General features: G+C 50.6%; 2 protein-coding genes and 1 non-coding gene across 3 annotated transcripts; all 3 read left to right on the forward strand.

Moving 5' to 3' along the window:
- Positions 1–52: 52 nt before the first annotated feature.
- On the forward strand, positions 53–9,001 carry C2H9orf78 (chromosome 2 C9orf78 homolog). Its single transcript, XM_066255966.1, has 9 exons — positions 53–221; positions 579–638; positions 1,558–1,609; positions 1,743–1,813; positions 3,038–3,115; positions 5,258–5,455; positions 6,176–6,312; positions 6,420–6,518; positions 8,218–9,001. The coding sequence occupies exons 1-9, from the start codon at positions 139–141 to the stop codon at positions 8,307–8,309; spliced, it is 870 nt and encodes a 289-aa protein (XP_066112063.1). The 5' UTR covers positions 53–138; the 3' UTR covers positions 8,310–9,001.
- On the forward strand, positions 8,714–8,817 carry LOC136327367 (U6 spliceosomal RNA). The gene has a single exon (XR_010729606.1). It is a non-coding gene; the product is annotated as a U6 spliceosomal RNA (small nuclear RNA).
- A 1,538-nt stretch (positions 9,002–10,539) lies between the features above and the next one.
- On the forward strand, positions 10,540–20,905 carry TOR1A (torsin family 1 member A). The gene is made up of 5 exons (XM_066255968.1): positions 10,540–10,769; positions 11,360–11,625; positions 14,027–14,202; positions 14,281–14,408; positions 20,072–20,905. The coding sequence occupies exons 1-5, from the start codon at positions 10,589–10,591 to the stop codon at positions 20,320–20,322; spliced, it is 1,002 nt and encodes a 333-aa protein (XP_066112065.1). The 5' UTR covers positions 10,540–10,588; the 3' UTR covers positions 20,323–20,905.
- Positions 20,906–21,135: the final 230 nt, after the last annotated feature.

Consider the following 21,135-nt stretch of genomic DNA (forward strand, 5'->3'; position numbering starts at 1 on the left):
GGGCGTGGCCAGACGGGCTGGGAGCAGGCAGGGCCCCGACAGCGGGGCCGGCGCTCTGACAGCACTGCTGCGCGCCGGAAACAGCCCAGGCCACCGCGCAGCGGCGCAGCACCGAGAGCGCGGGGGCCCGGCGCCACCATGCCGGTCACCGGGAAGACTTTCCGCCGGCGCCGGGCCGATTCGGAGTCGGAGGAAGATGAGCAGGACTCAGAAGAGGTTCGGTGCGTTTGGAGCGGGGTTTCCACTGGGCAGGAAAAAGAGAAATCGGCTTGGGGACTCACCACCGGCCGGCCTGGCGCCTCGTTGACTACATTGGTAACAGTGAGCCGGTGTTGTCCCTTTCTGCAGACGAAGAAGTGGAGGCTTCTAGCGGTGAGGCCGCCACCACTGAGGCCACATAATTGGAAGAGGTGTCCGCGGGATGGGCTATGGATCTGACTCCCGCTGGGTCCTAGCGCCGGTGCGCCTCTGGACCACTGTGCCGGCAGCTCAGCAGTCGGCTGCGACGCTGGTCGAAGCTGCTTGTTTGACCCTGAATACCGCGGAGGGCTCTCAACCTGTACATTGTCTTTTTTCAGATTAAAACTAGAAGAGACCCGAGAGGTGCAGAACTTGAGGAAGAGGCCCAACGGAGTGAGGTGGGTACCAGGGCGGGGAGACCCAGAGGAGGAGGAGGTGGGGGTTACGGACACGCCCCCGTCCTGGTCGCTGTCACAAGATAGCTCCCTCAGACCTAGCCCCTTTTCTTGACACACTGTACACCTTCCTCTACCCTGAAAGAGGTCCAGTGGTCTTTGAAAACGTTTAACCAGGAGATTCCCCGAGCTTTGTGGTCTTAAGGTTTGCTCCAGAGGTGCAAAAATAGGTCATTAACTCGTATTTTTATTGCACCCTGCTAACTGAAAGCCCATGGATTGTTAGTTTGGAAAATTTAGAAAAAGGTAATCAAGAAAGTAAAAAGCACTCGTAATTCTCCCATCCACGGCTAACTAGTGTTAACATTTAATGTTCTTTCCAGTCTGAATGCTTTCTCTCTTTTGAAAAGAGTAGTGAGAACTTTTATTCTATGCTATTTTCAACTTATTGTGACATTGTAGACATTCGCTCCCATTGTGAGTTATTTTTCCAAAAACCTGTTTAATGGCTATATAGTACTCCACCACAAGTATGTGCAATAATTTAGCTAATTCCCTATTTGGGGACCTGTAGGTAATTTAGTATTTTCATCAAATAAAGCTGCAATAATATTTTCCTACATTTGTCCCTAGCTTCATTTCACCAGAAGGCAAAAAGTCTTAGAAATGAGGTTTCCAAGCCAAGATAATGCCAACTGGCTTTATAGAACCGTTCACCACCTCATCCACCCCCTAGCCTAGCATCTAGAGTGCTTGTTGAGCCCTGTTTTATTCCGGTAGACTTTCTCAGCTGGCTTTGGTATCCACCCTCAAATCTCGCCCTTGCAGGAATGTTGCAATCTAAAAACTTCCTAAATGTTCCTTCTCATCTCTGAAGCGTGCTCTTTCTCCCTCTCCCTTTTCCCTTTTTGGCTTTACTCAGTGCTGTGGCGCTGCTGGTGGGAGAGAAGGTCCAGGAAGAGACCACTCTTGTGGTAAGTGGTCGGGTCCTCTGGGCACTGGGAAGATGTGGGATGCCCCTCAGTGGGTGAGGGTGGTTTCTTCAGAAAAGAAAATTTGCTGCCAGTTGCATAGATGTTTCTTCTCAGCTGCATCTGCTTTCTGCAGGATGATCCCTTTCAGATGAAGACAGGCGGTATGGTGGACATGAAGAAACTGAAGGAAAGGGGCAAAGATAAGTAAGTGCGGACACGCTGAGCTACAGGTGCGCCTGGAGCCCCTGCCGGGGTCCCTGTGCCCCCACAGAGTTAGGGCCTGCAGCAGAAGCCTTAGTAGGACTGCTTCAAGTATGCTTGTTGTTTTTTTTTTCTTTTTTGTGACAGAGACAGAGAGAGGGACAGATAGGAACAGGCAGAAAGGAAGGGAGAGATGAGAAGCATCAATTCTGTGTTGCGCACCTTAGTTGTTCATTGATTGCTTTCTCATACGTGCCTTGACCACGGGGCTACAGCAGAGCGAGTGACCCATTGCTCAAGCCAGCAACCTTGGGCTTCAAGCCAGTGACCTTTGGGTTCAAGCCGGCAACCATGGGGTCATATCTATGATCCCACTCAAGCCAGTGACCCCACACTCAAGCCGGATGAGCCCATGCGATCTCAGCGTTTCAAGCCTGGGTCCCCTGCTTCCCAGTCTGATGCTCTATCCACTGCACCACCTCCTGGTCAGGCTCAAGTATGCTTTCTGCTTTGTAAACTAGATGTTGTTTAAAAACAAAAGGAAACCCTTTAAAAGTGAGCTTAGAGAGATGAGGGACACTTCTTTTGTAAAAGTGCATTGGTTATTGTCTTTCAAAACCATGTGGAAGTTTTATTTTTCTCTTTTAAGAAATCATAACGCAATTATAAGAATAATACATCCAAACAATGCTAAAGTAAAAAATTAAAATATCTGCTAATTCTCCAGAGGAATCTCCAGAAAACCAATAGTTTGCTTACACATATTTATTTTATTTACATAACATCTTTTCCCCCAACTATAAAAAACTACATTTAAAAAAAAAACAACTTTCTTTTAATTTTATTTATTTATTTTAGAGAAAGAGGAAGGGAGGGGGAGAAAGAGAGAAGCATCGATTTGTTCCACTTTTGTACATTCTTTGGTTCATTTTTTTTTTTTAACTTAGACAAATTTGACAGGGTGACATTGGCCAACTAGAGTACTTAGATTTAGAGACAATATCTCCACATCACTCGGACAGTCAACTGGTTGACTCTTGTACCGTGCCCCGACTGGGGATTGAACCCACAACCTTGGCCGATTGGATGATGCTCTAATCAGCCGAGCTTCCTAACCAGGGCAGGCTGTTACGCTTTCCTGTTGTGTACTTGTTTTGTTGGTGTACCACAAAACAGCCTTGTTGCCTTTTGCCATTAAAGCTCTGCTTCACTGTCCCCCCCTTTCAGGATCAGCGAAGAGGAAGACCTCCACCTGGGGACATCTTTTTCTGCGGAAACCAACCGGAGGGATGAGGACGCCGACATGTAGGTGTCAGTCTGTTCGGCTGTGAGCAGTCGGGGGTGGGGGTGGGCTCCAGCCAGACACAGCCCAAGGTATTGAGTCACAGTTGACATCTCTAGACTTATCCAAAGACGAAATGTGTTGGTCCCTCTTGGCCCACCTCCCAGGCTTGAGGACTTTGAAAAATCTCTGGTTTGTGAGATTTAAGATTTCTTGACTAGTAGTAACATTTCCCTAAAACAGTGGTCCCCAACCCCCAGGCCGCGGACCGGTACCGGTCCATGGGCCATTTGGTACCAGTCCACAGAGAAAGAATAAATAAATTACATTATTTCTGTTTTATTTATATTTAAGTCTGAACAATGTTTTATTTTTAAAAAATGACCAGATTTCCTCTGTTATATCCGTTTAAGACTCACTTAAGAGTTAAGAGTCAGAAGAGAACCATGTCCACACCCCGCAGATAAACCCTGCGTGTCCCCACAGAACGGCGTAGGACTCTAGTGGAAGGGGAAGCTCAGGAGTTAGGCAGAGCAGCCCGGTGTCCTTTCTCTGAGTCCCAGCACCGAGGACTCCACTTGTAGCTAAATGGGGAAACAGGACTGAGGGACCAGGATGGGGTGGGAGGGGACCTGGGCCATTCTTTCTGCAGATGTGCAGCCTCCAAGAACGAACATTCTCCGCAAGGCACACAGACTTCCCCACACTGAGAATTCAGCAAGTGAGGACATTTGTTTAAAACCTAACTTAAGTAAGTTAGGTTTTAACTTACTTGATGCTTGTCTCGTAAGTTCGACAATTATAGTTAAAAATACCACAATTTTTACACCAGCCGCATAATTTTATTTTTGTGCATTTATCCATCCCACCCTAAAGACCGGTCTGTGAAAATATTTTCTGACATTAAACTGGTCTGTGGCCCAAAAAAGGTTGTGGACCACTGCCCTAAAACATCCCAGGGATAAACATTGGATGGCCTACTTTTTTTATTTTTTTATTTTTTTTTATTTGTTTTTTTGTTTGTTTTTTTTTTTTTTTTATGTGCCTTGACCAGGCAAGCCCAGGGTTTCAAACCAGCAACCTCAGCATTTCCAGGTTGAAGCTTTATCCACTGTGCCACCACAGGTCAGGCAATTTTTTTTTAAATTTATTTATTCATTTTAGAGAAGAGAGGGAGAAACAGAGAGAGAGAGAGAGAGAGAGAGAGAAGAGACAGAGAGAGAGAAGGGGGGAGGAGCTGGAAGCATCAACTCCCAAATGTGCCTTGACCAGGTAAGCCCAGGGTTTCGAACCGGCGACCTCAGCACTTCCAGGTCGACGCTTTATCCCACTGCGCCACCACAGGTCAGGCTGTTTTTTTTTTTTTATAATTTTATTTATTCATTTTTTAGAGAGGAGAGAGAGAGGGAGAGAGAGATACAGAGAGAGAGAAGGGGGGAGGAGCTGGAAGCATCAACTCCCATATGTGCCTTGACCAGGCAAGCCCAGGGTTTCGAACCGGCGACCTCAGCATTTTCCAGGTCGACGCTTTATCCACTGCGCCACCACAGGTCAGGCCTGGATGGCCTACTTTTTATGTTGCCAGCAAGGCTGTTAACAACTACCATCTCCCAAGCTCTTTCTGTCTTTAAAGAACCTTACGTAGAATAAAACCAGTAGATCGGTAGGACATAATCTCACAAGAAAGTTGGTGCTTTAAGTTGTAAATTTTACCTTGATGAAAAACCAGAGTTATTTTTCTCACCCATCCGTGGACTGATGAAAACTTGATGGTGGGCATACTGCCCCTCTGAGGAGCAGGCCTGGGCCATTCCGCCCTCTCTCCCACCCACTCTCTCATCTCCCACGTACCCACTCCCGCATCTCCCACCCACTCCCGCATCTCCCCCCCCCCCCTTACCTTTTTGCCTTTCTCTCTCCTAAGCTCCACGGGTCCGCTTTTGCTTCTATAACTTCTTTCTGGAGCTTGTGCAGCCCAGCTGGCTCATTTCTACTACCTCTGTAACTTTCTAAATCAACTTTCTCTTATAATTTGAAAAAAATAAAAGGGAAAACTTCCTCATAGAGTGCCACTGCTCTGTGGGCCGGTGTCGGCACCGCTGACGTGCAAGACGCCTGCTGTGACGTGCTGCCCCGGCCTGAGCCCTGTGCGTGTCCGGTTTCAGGATGAAGTACATTGAGACGGAGCTGAAGAAGAGGAAAGGGATCGTGGAACACGAAGAACAGAAAGTGAAGCCCAAGAATGCAGAGGACTGTCTTTACGAACTCCCAGAAAACATCCGCGTCTCCTCCGCAAAGAAGACGGAGGAGATGCTTTCCAACCAGATGCTGAGCGGCATCCCCGAGGTGGACCTGGGCATCGAGTACGTTTCAGACCCGCGGGCCCGCCCTCCGCCCCGCCCCCTGCCCCCTGCCCTCTGCCCTGCCCCGGGCTGGAGGAGGGCTCTCTGCTTTCCAGTTAAAAGCTGAGGGGACTCTTTCGTTACGGGTCTCCCTGGAAACCCACATAAACCTCTCTGTTTGGGGCTTCTCTGAAGAGTAGGTCAGAGTAGTTCAAGACACTTAAGGGACCCTGAGCACCGAAAGCAGTGTTTGTTTTCCTTTAGCCTGTTCACAGCTCTTTGGTCAGGCCCCTGTATTCTATTCTGCTCCAGCAAGAGCAGTGTTAAAGGCTTAGCTGCCCAACAATCCTCTTGTCTTCACGATAGAACACCTGCTGTAAAGCGGGCTGTCGTGGAGAAAGTACGGTGGTCAGAATCCTCTTCGGGTGTTGTGGAAAGTTGGGAGGCCCCGGCTCTCACCTCTTCGCTGGCCTTTCTGGTTTGTGAGCCTCATATAGGCGGTTCTCTACTTCTGGGGGCTCAGCTTCCTGCTGATCAGAGCAGAATCGCCCGCCTCTCCAGTAGCCGTGAGGGCTCCACTGAGCATGTGGCTGGAAGGCAGTTGGTAAATTGTGCAGAGCTGTGCCCCCAGGAAGGTGACTTCCTTACGCAGTGGTGGGCTGCCCGCCTCACGGATCACTTCTCTCTCGGGACCAGAGGTGTGGCGATCTAACAAGTGGCACGACTGCTTTCTCCCCTCAGTGCTAAAATAAAAAATATCATTTCCACGGAGGACGCCAAGGCCCGTTTGCTGGCAGAGCAGCAGAACAAGAAGAAAGACAGTGAGACATCCTTTGTGCCCACCAACATGGCGGTGAATTACGTGCAGCACAACCGATGTAAGTGTCTGTGGGGAAACAGCCCCTCTCCTGCCTCTGCCCCATTGGTTTGAAATCCCCCAGTTCCCATGTTTTGTCTGACATGTCCCCTGGTCTCTTTTGGCCAGTTTATCATGAGGAGCTCAATGCCCCCATACGGAGAAATAAAGAAGAGCCCAAAGCCCGTCCCTTGAGAGTGGGTGACACAGAGAAGCCAGAGCCTGACCGTGAGTACAGCAGAGGCCTCAAGGCTGCCTGGAGTGGTCACATCCCTTAGTGGCCCCTGGAGGCAGGCGACACTCGGCAGGGGGGAGCTCGGACTTGGGGGCCAGAGCATCCGGGTTTCAGTCTGTGTTCTTGACCATGGCCTTGTGCCTTCCTCTTTGCAAGCCTGTTTCCTCATCTACAAAATGGGAGCAGTAATAAAACCTACCATTTGGGCCCTGGCCGGGTGGCTCAGTGAATAGAGTGTTGTCCCTGGGACACCTAGGTCGCAGGTTTGAGCCCCGGACAGGGCACATATAAGATACAACCAATGAGTGCACAACTAAATGGAACAACCTAAGTGGAACGAGTTGATGCTTCTCATTCTTCCCTCCCCTCCCCTCCCTTCTTTTTCTCTCCCTTCCTCTCTTTCAAATCAATAGTAAAATAAAAATTAAAAAAAAAAACACAAAAAACAACCTACCACTTGGGGTTGCTTTGAGGATTCACTGGGCTATCAAATATAGACTAAAAAAATTAGAAACTTTCGGCCTGACCTGTGGTGGCGCAGTGGGATAAAGCGTCAACCTGGAACACTGAGGTGGCCGGTTCAAAACCCTGGGCTTGCCTGGTCAAGGCACATATGGGAGTTGATGCTTCCTGCTCCTCCCCTTTCAATCTCTCTCTCTCTCTCTCTCTCTCTCTCCCCTCTCTCTTAAAAAAAAAAAAAAAAAAAAAATTAGAAACTTTCAAACCAAAATAAATGAAAAATTATTCATAATTTTACCACCAAAAAATGATCACTGTTAACATTTTTACATACAACCTTTCAAACTTCTTTTTAATACATACAGGAGACACTGTATGTACACTTACTAGCATGTATCGGGTTTTACTCAGTCGTCCACCCTGCATGTCTCTCCATGTCAGTAAATAAGTATTTCCTTTCTCAAAGGCCGTGTGGTCACGTTGCATTGGAAAGACATGTACTGTAGTCTAACCATTTCCCTCTGGTTGGGCACCTAGGTTGCTCCCCACTTTCCTGTTTAAACAGTGCTTTGATGCTTTCTGGGCTATGCCATGTCCTCAGGCCACATTCTGAAAAGCTGCCCGTTCTGCCAGCAGCATCCCGCGTTCACCTGTACCAGGTGGTGTCATCTTTCTTATCAACACTGGGATGATTCCAAGGAAATGCGAAATTGGCTGAGCCTTCTGAAAATCCAGCCTGTTACTCTGATTCTTCTTTCTTACTTAGGAAATTATTTTCTTAACATCTTGGTTTTGTAATCTTTGATTCCCAAAGAGCTTCGTGTTAAACACGTGGTAAGCAAGGACTTTGGAGTTTTATGCTCAGCCTCTCTTCACTGAGTGGCCTTGAGCCAGTCACCTAACGTCTCTGAGCAAAGATGGTAACGTGCCCCTGCCAGGATTGCCGTGAGGGGTAAAGGAGGTCATATCTGAAAGGATTTAGCGCCACGCCTGGTACATACACAAACCCAATGAGGCATAGCGACCACTGTCCACCTGGTCTGATGCTGATGTCGGCATGTTACGTTCGGCCCCTGACTCCACCACATGTCTGTTTTTATTCACTCGATAAGTATTTCCTGAGGCCCTACTATGTACCTGTTCACTGGGGTAGGCACTGGGGCTCCTGTGGAGAATGGCCCTTGCCTGGTGACTTCCAGCGTGGCAGACGGCTCTTTCTCTTTCCCTTCACAGGGTCCCCCCCTAACCGCAAGCGCCCCGCTAACGAGAAGGCCACCGATGACTATCACTATGAGAAGTTCAAGAAGATGAACAGGCGGTACTGAAGGTGGCTCAAGGGGAGCGTGCAGTGGGATGTAAACCGCACTGTCCCTCGTCCTCACGATGAGAGACTGCCTGGACAGAAACCTGACCATCCGCTGGTGGGCGGTTCCAAAACAGACTCTTCCTCCGCTGGTGACCTCGGGATTTTTCAGGCTCTGAGTTTGTAACCTTTTGAAACAAAACAATATGTGGTTTTCTTATTTGGGGGCAAACTATTCTTGTGCACATTATTAAATCTTGTTTGTAAATATGTTGACTTTCTCTTAATATTTGCCCTGGCTCAGGAGGAAACAGCTGTGTGTTCAGGGTGAAATAATACTGTTTACATTGTGCTTTTATTATTATGTGTGAAATCCTGTTTCCTACTTTCAGTGATCTGGGATAGGGTTCAGAAATGCGTCCTTCAGTGCTCACTTTGGTAGCACATATACTGGGGTTGGAGCGATACAGAGATTAGCGTGGCCCCTGTGCAAAGATGGCATATGAATTCGTGAAGTGGTCCATATTAAAAAAAAGAAACGCATCCTTCACTATTTCCAGTGTATTCGATGGACAGCAGAAAAATCAACAGGATCAAAGGGACAGTGGTATTTTCTGACTTTTACAAAGTTACCTGTTTCTTTTCATTAAGAAGGAAAAAATTCATCTGTCTCTATCACTTCCGCACTCTGGTATTAAATATGAAATGAATCCAGCCTTGTTCATGTTGCGTCTCTTTACACTGACACCAGGCACTGTGTTCAGAGCCCCAGGCTAGGGCAGCTCAAATGCAAAACTAAATTACTGGGAGCTTCTCATTTAATTCAAGAGACGCAGACAGGCTCCAACCTGTTAGCTGTCAAGGACCATGCTGCTTGAGCTGTCATTTTTCCTGAGTCATTTAAACAGCTTGGCATGGGGAAATAACAAGTCGGGTGACTTCTGGGCTGACTTAGAGCATGCACTGTGGTTAGAGACGTTTGGCTTTTGAGTCAAATCTGAACCCTGCTCATGGCTTATGTTTCTTGATGAACCCCTTTCCCTTTGAACCTCGGTTTTCTCATCTGTAGAATGCAGATCTTTTGTTGTTCTTTTTCTTGCTCCAGTACAATGCAAGGTGAAGGGGAATGCAGGAATCATATGTGCCTAATTTTCTTCTTGAATCCCAGGGTCCAGTTAATAACCAGGCCCATAGGCAGTACTCAAAACTATGAGTAAGTAAGTGGAAGTAACTTGACAGTTGAGAAACCTGACAGACACTACCTCATCCAGGGGATGAAGGTCAATATCAAGAGTCATAAATCATGCTGATAGTCTGTACCGTTGATATAATATTATAAAAATAGCACATTACTTCTATTAAGTATATTCCTTCCCAAAACCTATAATCCTAGACTAACTATGAGACAAACATCGGACAAATTCCAATAGTGGGGCACCTTACAAAACATTTGACCAGAATTCCCTCAAACTGTCAAGGTCATCAAATTCAAGGAAAGTTTGAGAAACAGCCGAGAGCAGCCTAAGGAGACATGACAACTAAATATAGTGTATCTTGGATGAGATCCTAGATCAGAGATAGCACATGATGTAAAAACTAAGGCACTATCTGAACGAACTTGTTATACCAATATAGGTTCATATATAACAAATATAACATACAGATGTTAATAATAAGGGAAACTATGTGCCAGGTGTGTTCTGTATATCTAAAACTGTTAAAAAAAATCTTAAAGTGGCCTGACCAGGGGGGGTGGCGCAGTGGATAGAGTGTAGGACTGGGACGCGGAGGACCCAGGTTCAAGACCCCCAAGGTCACCACTTTGAGCGCGGGTTCATCTGGTTTGAGCAAAGTTCACCAGCTTGGGCCCAAGGTCACTGGCTTGAACAAGGGGTCACTCGCTCTGCTGTACTCCCCTCCACCTTTCCCGTCAAGGCACTTATGAGAAAGGCAATCAATGAACAACTAAGGTGCCCTAAGGAAGAATTGATGCTTCTCATCCCTCTCCCTTCCTGTCTGTCTGTCCCTATCGATCCTTTTTTCTGAGTCTGTCAAAAATAAAAAAATCCCACCGCTGCCACCAAAAAAAAAGAAGAAAAAAAAAGTGACTACCACTGGCTTCTGGCGCCCACTTCCTAGTGCTGAGAACGGCTCTGCCCGTCACAAATATGGCAGCTCCGGCGTCGGAAAGAGGACCGCCCCATGCAAAGATGGCGGTGACAAGGGGGCGGAACCGGAAGCGCCCTAGGGCGGGAGCGCGGGTCCAAGGCTCGAGCACGCGCAGGGCGGAGGGGTCCGGGCATGAAGCTGGGCAGGGCTGCCCTGGGCCTGCTGCTGCTGGCGCCGCTGGTGGTGCGGGCGGTGGAGCCCATCAGCCTGGGGCTAGCCCTGGCCGGCGTCCTCACCAGCTACATCTCCTACCCGCGCCTCTACTGCCTCTTTGCCGAGTGCTGCGGCCAGAAGCGGAGCCTCAGCCGGGAAGGTAGGGGCCGGCGCGGGGGGCCGGAGGCGGAGGTCGGGGCCGCAGGGCAGGAAGCCCGGGCCGCGCCGAGGCCGGCGGGGCCGAGACCTGGAACCGGAGCGGGTGGGGCCTGGCTCCTGGGCCGCCGCCAGACAGCCCGGACTTTGCTCGGACGCTTAGGAGGCGAGCCGCAGGTTGACGGCTGCTTCGCGCAGAAACGGGGGGTGTGGACGGTGGTAAAGTTCCCCTAAGGCAGTGTTTTGCTCCTTGCTGTAAGCGGAGCCTGGAAGGATGGCGGCGACCCTTCCGGTGCGGACCCGTGGCGGCCGAACCGCTGCCCTTTCCCTGCGCGGCCCTGGGGCGGGAGGGGCAGACCTGTGGTCAGGCGTGCACGCTGGTGGCCGGGGCAGGGGAGCCTGACTGCGGCCAGGGCGGCACTAGCTGAGGGAGGGGTTCCTGTGCCCACCTGCTGTCCCTGGGCCACGTGCTTCGCAGGTGCTTGGAGAGCTTAGCTGTCCTTGCTGGCTTCCACGTGAGCCTGTATACTTGGCGAAATTTTGCCAGCCAGTGTGGGCCTTCCCCTCTTCCCTGACTGGCTGTGTTTTTCACAGTTCTGCAGAAGGATCTGGACAGCAAGCTCTTTGGGCAGCATCTTGCAAAGAAAGTCATCGTAAACGCCTTGTCTGGCTTCATAAGCAACCCGAAGCCCAAGAAACCGCTCACCCTCTCCCTGCACGGCTGGACCGGCACCGGCAAAAATTTTGTCAGCAAGATCATCGCGGAGAATCTTTACCACGGTGGTCTGAACAGTAACTATGTCCACCTGTTTGTGGCCACGCTGCACTTTCCACATGCCTCCAACATCACCCTGTATAAGGCAAGCGCAGGACTTTGGAATCCTTCCTGCAGTGGTGCTCGGTTTGGGGTTTCTTGGTTGTAGGGTGGGATTCGGGAATTTCGTGTTGAAATAGTGAGCCCTGCAAATGGTGACCTCTCAGTTCCCCATTGAGAGGATTGGAAGTTACCGAGGGTAACCGAGATACCTGGAGCAGTTAACGCTGTCTTACTTTGTGATTTCCAAAAACAGGCCCAGTGTGATACTCATTTTAGTAAGTAGGATCATAGGATTTTAGAGATGGACATGTTCAAATCCAACTTAAATATGATCAAGTCTAACTTATTTTGTGAAAGAGGAACCGTCTCTAGAGAGGCCTGAGTTTGTTTAACTGCAGTGTTGTAAACTGCTTTTATTATTTTGTATCACTGGTTAACAGCCTGGGCTTTGGCAGCAGACACCCGGATTTGAGTCCTAACTTTCCCACCTACCAGCTGTGCAATCTTAGGAAAGTTGCTTGCCCTCTCTGAGACTCGGGTTCTTCATCTGTACAGTAGGGGCGGTGAGAGTTCAATGAGCTCTGTCTGTCAGGTATGTGTCATGCTACCTGGCACATGAGCATTCAAATAAGTGTTAACTATCACCTTTCCTGGTCTGTATAACAAACCTGCAGGATGGCAATTCAGCCCTCACCTGTGTAAACACATTTTTCCCTGCTGCTTGGGTGAACATGAGGGACATCAACTGTTCAAGGTTCCCGGGAAGGGATTTTCAGTTCTAAAACTGGGAAAGTTCCAGACAAACTGATGAGTTGTTCATCCTAGTTAGCACTCAGGCTCCACTGCTTACTAGCTGTGTGACTTTGGGCGGGTTACTTAACCTTTCTGTGCCTGGGTTTTCTCAGCTGTAAAATAGGGAATGCAATAGTGTTCTTTAGTGTACAACTTTGATGGGTTTTGGGAGATCACAATAAAACATGTGAACAGTGCTTAGAACAGTGGCTGACCTGTAGTGAGTGCACATTACATATTCTCTGTTATTGCCTGAAAATCGGGGTAGCAGAGTGGAAAACCTTGGCAGCTGGAGCCTAGCAGATCTGAGTGAATCCTTGTTTGAACAGTGACTTCCTTTGGGGCCACAGACTCCTGAGGGTCCTCCGCTGTGAATAGAGGCTAGTCCTGCCTGTAGAGCAGAATTACTCTGAGGTTAGTTGTGTACAATGGAACATGGTAACTGATCATAGTAGCCAGGCAAAAAGCAAATTTATAAGAAGCTAAGACCTACACTGTGCCCTGGCTGGGCGACTGAAGAGCATCGTCCCAGTACGCCAGGGCTGCAGGCTGACCCCAGTCAGGGCACACACAAGAGTCAACCAATACACGCATAAGTAAGTGAACAACAAATTGATGTTTCTCTCTCTCCTTCCCTCCCTCTCACGCCCTCCCTTCTCTCTCTAAAATCAATAAATTTTCTTTCTAAAGACTTACATTGTGACGTCCAGAGTCTTCCTCAGAAGACAGCTAATTTCTCCTCTTCGCTTTGTGGGGGAAAAGCCAGGAGGGCACATAGTTCAAATTTGGTCTGATTACAAAGGTCTTTTCTCCTTCTGCTGCTGATTGCTTAGTATTTTAAGAAGTACCTGAATATGTTCTTAGGGAAAGTTTCTGTTTAAGCAAAGCCTCCAGCCACTGTTCCAGAAACTCGAGAGGTTCGCTTACCACACTCATGCCAAAGCACGCTGCTCTCGGGTTCAGGCGCCTCACTGCACGGAGCCTGCGTTTCTTACTTTCCCCCTCGGAAAGTCAGCACCTCAGGGCCGCTCTAAGGACTGAATGGCAGAATAGTTCGCTTGGTCTCTGCCTTCTGTCTAGAAGGCTGGTATACCCAGGAAATATGTTTACGTTGTCATTTTAATAACAAAAGACCAGCAAGTCAATGCGTTAGCATTGACAGGACATCTCACAGCGCAGGAATGACAAGTGTGGGGCTTTGGGGTTCAGATACCAGCTCTGCCACAGAGTAATTTTATAATCTTGGACAAGTTGATTAAGCTCTCTGCACCTCCGTTTTCTCTTCTGTGAAATGGGTATAGTAACGCCCACTAGGTAGGACTGGAGAGGAACAAAAGCTTGTGTGTATAAAGTTCTCAGCACAGTGCCCAGACCTCAGTGCGCGCTCTGTAAATGTAGTCTTTGTGGAAGCAGTTTTAGTTTTTTATTTATGTTTATTTTATTGATTTTAGAGAGAAACTAAGAGAGAGAGGAGCATCTATCTGTTCCTGTATGTGCCCTGACCGGGGATCGAACCGGCAACCTCTGCACTTCGGGACAATGCTCCAACCATCCGAGCTCTCAGCAGGGCAGTTAGAGTGTTCATAGTGCTGTTGGGTATCCTAATTGCACTTGCTGAGGACGTTGTGTTGGCTTTCCCCCTTGCCATTCAGGATCAGTTACAGATGTGGATCCGCGGCAACGTGAGCGCCTGTGCGAGGTCCATCTTCATATTCGATGAGATGGACAAGATGCACGCTGGCCTCATCGATGCCATCAAGCCTTTCCTAGACTATTACGACCACCTGGATGGCGTCTCCTATCAGAGAGCCATCTTCATATTCCTCAGGTACGCTCCGGGCGGGGACACGGCTGACACGCGCTGAGCCCAAGCCTAGCCCTCACCCACTGCGCTTACACTTTGCAGCAATGCTGGGGCGGAAAGGATCACGGACGTGGCTCTGGATTTCTGGCGAAGCGGGAAGCGGAGGGAAGAGATCAAGCTCAGAGACATGGAGCCTGCCTTGTCTGTGTCGGCCTTCAATAACAAGAACAGTAAGTGCAGGAACCCACGCCCTGGTTTAAACTTCCCCATCCCCAGATCTGGTTAGAAACACAAGTGCTTCTCGTCTTTCAAAGACCAGTTCTGAGCAGACTTTGCGTCAGAAACTCCAGGTGACCCTGGTGTGTGGACAAGGCCCACCGGGGGTGAGGATGACAGAGACGCAGAGACCCGACTCCGGAGACCAGGTTCAGTGACGCAGACCCGATTTATTCAGGTAGTAAGCTAGCTTATATACACAGGTTCAGCCTATAGGGTGTTACAGCGTGTCCTTCACAGCCAGTGGCTGAAGAGGTCAGGGAGCTGCCTGGTTGGTGCTGAGTTACTTCCTGACAGCGGGTGAGCTCCCTCCTGGGTGTGCCCAGGAGGGTTTCAGGTGCTCGAGTGTTCTCACAGCATTGCATCAGCCACAGCTGCTAGGAATGCGCTCTGCGCTCTGCCTATGCTGGTGGACACCAAAGCGGGAGAAGCGATGTTTTAAAGAAAGAAAGAAATTGTTGATCATGAAGATCTTGAAAAGAAGTGCTTGTTTTCTTTAGCTAAACTATTTCCTTTGTAAAAGAAAGGCAAATGGTTGAGCAAGGAAGGCTGCAGTAGGCACCTCTGAAGGAGATGTCTTGTTAGGTGCCTTTCTTTGTGTGTGTCACCCCAGAACTCGGAGGTGCTGTGCCCGAGACTAACCCAGCCAGACAGCGCTGGGTCCTTGTTCTGTGCTGGGTGCTGAGTGCAACCCTCTCCCTGCCTCTTTTCTTAATCTTCACAATAACCCAGTGGGGTAGAAACTGTTACTACAGTTCCCGTTTTACAGATGAGGACACTGAGGTTCCCAGAGTAGAGCAGCTTGCCAAGGCCACACAGCCTGCTAGGTGTCCCCGGTTTCAGAGCCCGCACTTAGGCTTCCAAGCTCCGTGCTATTCCAGTGAATCGCACACCTGAGACTCGAGCCCTCGGAGGTGGAAAGCCGCCATGATGGAGACAGACGTGCTGGGTAAAACCCGTGAGTTGTGCAGGTTGGCCGTTACCGTCCATTCTTGGCTCTGCTTGGGTTTGTTCTTGAGATTACAAAGCGAAAGGTCTCCTTTGAAACAGACTTGCCAAGAGATGTGTCCTCTGTAGTTATGTGAACAGTGTGGGATATTTTATGTCGATTTGTGCAACTGGAATAGTATTGATAAAAGACAGAGTACTTGTTCAATAGTTTCTTGGCATGCCAAAAAGTATGGACATGCGCACTGGACGCCTTAGCCTAAATCCTGCAGCAGGTGAGGCCAGGTGCCTAGAACCCACCTTATTGGCGGTTACGGGGGAGCCAGGGCACAAGCTGCAGAGTCACACAGACCTGGCTTGGCCGCTTATTGACCATGGCCTTGGGCAGGTGGCTGAAGTCTTTCTCATGCATTCGTTTGACAAATAATTATTAAGCAATGACTAGGTGGCAGGCACTGGTCTAGTAACCGGGCACATAGCCATGAACAAAAACACAGAAATCCTTACTCTCCAGGGGTTTCCGTCCTAACGCTAATAAATAAGTAAATGTGTAAGATAGATGATGGGCTATATCAGTATCTAACAGGGAGAGATGTATCTTCCTCTGCCCTTCCCCCAACAGGGAGAGAGTTATTAAAGAAAGAGTTTGGGAGTGCTGGGGCGAAGATGGGCTGCAGTTTTAAATAGATCAGGGAAGGCTCTGTGTGAGGCTGACATTTGAGCTGACCCAAGGAGTGGGGGAGCGAGCCATGTGGGCATCAGCGGGAACAGCATGTGCAAGAGCCCTGAGGTAGGAGTTTGCCTGGATCTCTGTAGCTGGTCCAGGATGGACAGAGGAGAACAGGTCAGATAAGAGCGGAGACGGGGAGGGGTATGTGTGTGCAGAATGCAGACGGCCTGGGCGCCATGGTGAGGCTTTGGGGTTGACTCCATGTAGAGGAGGGAGCCCCTGGAGGGCTTCTTGCAGATGGTGACATGGTTGGAGTTAGTTTTAACAAGACCACACTGGCTGCTGGGTGGGGCACAGACTTCAGGCAGCAGGGACAGGGACACACACCAGGAGCTGCTATAGCAGTCCAGGGGAGGAATGCTGGGAGCTTGGGCTTGGAGCAGCAGGTGGGTGGGGGATTGTCAGATTAAGATGCATTTTGAAGGTGAAACGGTAAGATTTCCTAAAGGCTTATGTGTAGGACTGAGAGAGACGAACCAAGCATCTGGTTTAGCCGTTGGAAAGGTGCCTGGCCATTTAGGGATCCGGGCTGCAGAGCCACAGGTTTGTGGGAAGGGTGGGCAGCGGAGGCGGGCACGGTCGCTGAGTGATGATGGGTTGGCAGCATCCTGGTGGAGAAGAAGCGCCGACGACTGGCTGTTCCAGGGGAGTCTGAGGGGGCGTCAGGCTGAGGGTATAGATCGGGGAGGGTCTGCAGGTTCTAAAGCCAGGGACTATCGACTATCCGAGGGCACTTGTTGTGTTGTGTCTGAGGGCGCCAGCACACTCTTCCTTGTTCAGACTCGGCCTGGAGGTCACCTCCTCAGCCAGGCCTTGCCTGCCCACCCGGCTGGTTACCCTCTGCTCTCCTTGCCTTATCGCGCCGTCTCTGTACTCAGCCCCAGCGCCATCTGATGTTGTCTGTTTACTGGTTTACTGGGGGCTTCCCGATTATGAGCTCCTGAGGGCAGAGTCCGAGTCTGCCTGGCACTGTGCTTTATTCCCGGGGCCCGGGGCATGCCTGGCACGTGTCAGCCTTCAGGAAAGGCGCTGTCCCAGTGCGCCCGCTCGCGGGAGTGGGAGCTGCCCTGTTACCGCTCGGGTTAGGGTGTTCTTCCCGGCGGCCTCACGCTCCACCCATCCAGGCAGTCAGAGCTGTGTGTGTGTGTGTGTGTGTGTGTGTGTGTGTGTGAGTGTCAGAGAAAGACAGAGACAGGGACAGACAGACAGGAAGGGAGAGAGATGAGAAGCATCAGTTCTTAGTTGCAGGACCTTAATAGTTCATTGATTGCTTTCTTATATGTGCTTTGACCGTGGGGCTACAGCAGACCAAGTGACCCCTTGCTCAAGCCATCAACCTTGGGTCCAAGCTGGTGAGCCTTGCTCAAACCAGATGAGCCCACGCTTAAGCCGACGACCTTGGGGTGTCGAACCTGGGTCCTCTGTGTCCCAGTCTGACGCTCTATCCACTGCGCCACCGCCTGGTCAAGCCAGAGATTTCTTGAGCACCAGTGTGTGCAAAGCACTGTTGGCAAAGAAAAGCTTAAACCCCAGTTTTGGCGTTGTGATGTGTAGTGAGAAACATATATTTGGTATTTCTCTGTTTCTGGCACAGAGCTCCCAAAAGCCTTGGAATTTCCTAAGTAATAAGAGCCATATGCCTGACCTGTGGTGGCACAGTGCGTAAAATGTCGACCTGGAACACTGAGGTCGCCAGTTTGAAACCCTGGGCTTACCTGGTCAAGGCATATGTGGGAGTTGATGCTTCCTGCTCCCCCCCCCTTCTCTCTCTCAAAATAAATAAAATCTAAATAAAATTCCTTTAAAAAGAGAAAAAAGAGCCATAAAGGTATATTCATAACAGACTTCTTTCACAAACAGCCTGAGTTGGTGTTGATCAGGGCTGGGCTGCTTTCCAGGGAACCTCCGGTCACTAGAGGGCTGGGCGTCCAGCCTGGATCGTCCTGCCTGTGTGTGAAGCCTGTCTACGTAAAAACTACAAAGGATGGGGCACGGGAGCTCCCGGGTCGGCGACCCCGTGTAAGTGTGGGCTTGTGGCACACTCGGCGAGGGCACGGGAGCTCCCGGGTCGGCGACCCCGTGTAAGTGTGGGCTTGTGGCACACTCGGCGAGGGCACGGGAGCTCCCGGGTCGGCGACCCCGTGTAAGTGTGGGCTTGTGGCACACTCGGCGAGGGCATGGGAGCTCCCGGGTCGGCGACCCCGTGTAAGTGTGGGCTTGTGGCACACTCGGCGAGGGCGCGGGAGCTCCCGGGTCGGCGACCCCGTGTAAGTGTGGGCTTGTGGCACACTCGGCGAGGGCACGGGAGCTCCCGGGTCGGCGACCCCGTGTAAGTGTGGGCTTGTGGCACACTCGGTGAGGGCACGGGAGCTCCCGGGTCGGCGACCCCGTGTAAGTGTGGGCTTGTGGCACACGCGGCGAGGGCGCGGGAGCTCCCGGGTCGGCGACCCCGTGTAAGTGTGGGCTTGTGGCACACTTGGTGAGGGCACGGGAGCTCCGTCCTGTTCCCGAGCTCGCCCTCTGAGGCTCTTGTTTCTTTTTCAATTACAGTTTACATTCAGTGTTAGGTATTGGTTTCAGGTGTACAGCATAGTGGTTAGACAGTCGTACTTTACAAAGTGTTCTGTACCCGCCTGACCTCATACATAGTTATTATAATATTATTGACTCTATGAGTCTCTTCCATCTGGCTGTTCCTGAGTTCCAGCTTTTTTTTTTTTTTTTTTGTATTTTTCTGAACTGAGAAGTGGGGAGGCAGATAGACGGACTCCTGCATGCGCCCAAATGGGATCCACCCGGCATGCCCACTAGGGAGCAATGCTCTGCCTATCTGGGGTGTTGCTCCGTTGCAGCCGGAACCATTCTAGCACCTGAGGTGAGGCCACGGAGCCATCCTCAGAGCCCGGGCCATCTTTGCTCCAGTGGAGCCTTGGATGCGGGAGGGGAAGAGAGAGACAGAGGAAGGAGAGGGGGAGGGGTGGAGAAGCAGATGGGCACTTCTCCTGTGTGCCCTGGCCGGGAATCGAACCCGGGCCTTCCACACGCTGGGTCAATGCTCTACCACTGAGCCAACCGGCCAGGGCTAAGTTCCAGCATTTAATAAGAAACTGGCAATCTAGTAAGTAAAATGTTCCTGAGTTCTGTGAGCCACTCTAACAAATGAGTCGAACCCGTGGAGGGGCGTCATTGGAACCTCTGTAGCTGGTTGGTCGGAAGCGTGGGCGATATCCTGGACTTGCAGTTGGCTGAAGTGGGGGTGCTGAGCTCTCAAGTGTGGGATCTGATGCTGTCTCCAGGCAGTAGTGTCAGAATTGACTAAAGTGTAAGACACCTAGCTGGTGTCGGAGAGTTGCTTGGTGTGAAAGAAACCCACACGTGGGAATTGGGGTCCGACTCAGCCCAGGACAAAGACGTGAGAGGAGAGCAGCAGGCGGACAGATGCTGGGTGTGGCCCAGAGGGCGCTTGTCATCTCAGGCTGGAGCAGGGTCCGGGAGGGGCGTGGCTGGGGGGGGCAGAGCCACTCTTATCCTGCCGACCCCACCCGGCCTGGTTTTTGTCGCCCGGATGCTCTGTCTGCTGTGGGCCTGCCGGCAGTGGCAGTGGGTTTCGTCCCTGTTGCTACCCCAGCTGCTGACCCAGTGAGTCCCACGTTTCCGGAATAAAGAGTGTCTGGTCCCCCGCGCACTCCTCTCCTTTCCTTTCTTTGAAACTCGGCCTGTGAATGGTGCCTGTTCCGGGCTGCAGGCACACGGGGCTGGTGGCCTCTGTCCCATTTCAGATCCTTGAGTCTCGTCTTAGGATCCTGAGCTCCCTGAGGGCAGTGCGGGCCCCACCGCCAGCGGCGGGCACCAGTCCACACCCGGGAGAGGAGCGTGGATGCCCGGGTGGGCACGGGACCGCTGGACGGTGGATGAACAGCGCCTTTTCCTTTTTCACAGGTGGTTTCTGGCACAGCAGCTTAATTGACCGAAATCTCATCGACTACTTTGTCCCCTTCCTCCCGCTGGAGTACAGACACCTGAAAATGTGCATCCGTGTTGAAATGCAGGCCCGAGGCTATGATGTCGATGAGGACATTGTAACCCGAGTGGCTGAGGAGATGACGTTTTTCCCCAAAGAGGAGAGAGTTTTCTCTGACAAAGGCTGCAAGACTGTGTTCACCAAGTTGGATTATTACTACGATGACTGACGCTCAGGAGCCCTTGCCCGGCTGGGCTGGAGGAGAGAGAGCTCGAAGCTCCCACCTTCCCCCACTCGGCCCCCTGAAACAGGAGCCCATGAATTGTTCCTGTTAGACCTGCCAGGCATCTCCAGGCCCTGGGGGTCACTCGGCAGAGCCCGCAGGCCTTCCCCTTACAGACGGGGCCGGAAAAGTCACGAGCCTTCCGGAAGGAAGGGGCCGCTCCCGGCCCACTCGGATCAGGGCTCGTGATTTTCTTTTTTTTTTTTTTTAAGGACTTTATTAATTTCTCAGGAGAGAAAGGGGGGGGGGAGAGGAATAGAGAGCGAGAGAGAGAAAGAAGGGGGAGGAGCAGGAAGCATCAACTCCCATATGTGCCTTGACCAGGCAAGCCCGGGGTTTTGAACTGGTGACCTCAGTGTTCCAGGTCGACGCTTTATCCACTGCGCCACCACAGGTCAGGCAGGGCTCAAGATTTTTAAAAAAATCATGTTTTAATTTTAAGTTTCTGTTTCAAGGAAGGATGAAAATTTTACTGAAGATAAAACTATTTAAAATGGTTTTAACATTATGAGAAACTTTTTAGACTCTTTTAAGTTGTTGGCTTCGTGTGTTTTTTAAATTCCCATTCTTCTACACTGTGATGTCTTTATGGTCTGTGTCCCCCGGGCTGGAACCAAACCTGTCACAGGATAACCATCACAAGAGGCAGCGAAGTACTCAGATAGAAGGACAAGGATGTAGGAGGACACAGGCACCACAGAAGCGTTGAATGCCCTTCCCAAGGGCATTCGTCTCAGCGACACTGAATGCTTGTTAGAA

Source organism: Saccopteryx bilineata, chromosome 2 (genome assembly GCF_036850765.1).
Source record: "Saccopteryx bilineata isolate mSacBil1 chromosome 2, mSacBil1_pri_phased_curated, whole genome shotgun sequence".
Taxonomy (NCBI): Eukaryota; Metazoa; Chordata; class Mammalia; order Chiroptera; family Emballonuridae; genus Saccopteryx; species Saccopteryx bilineata.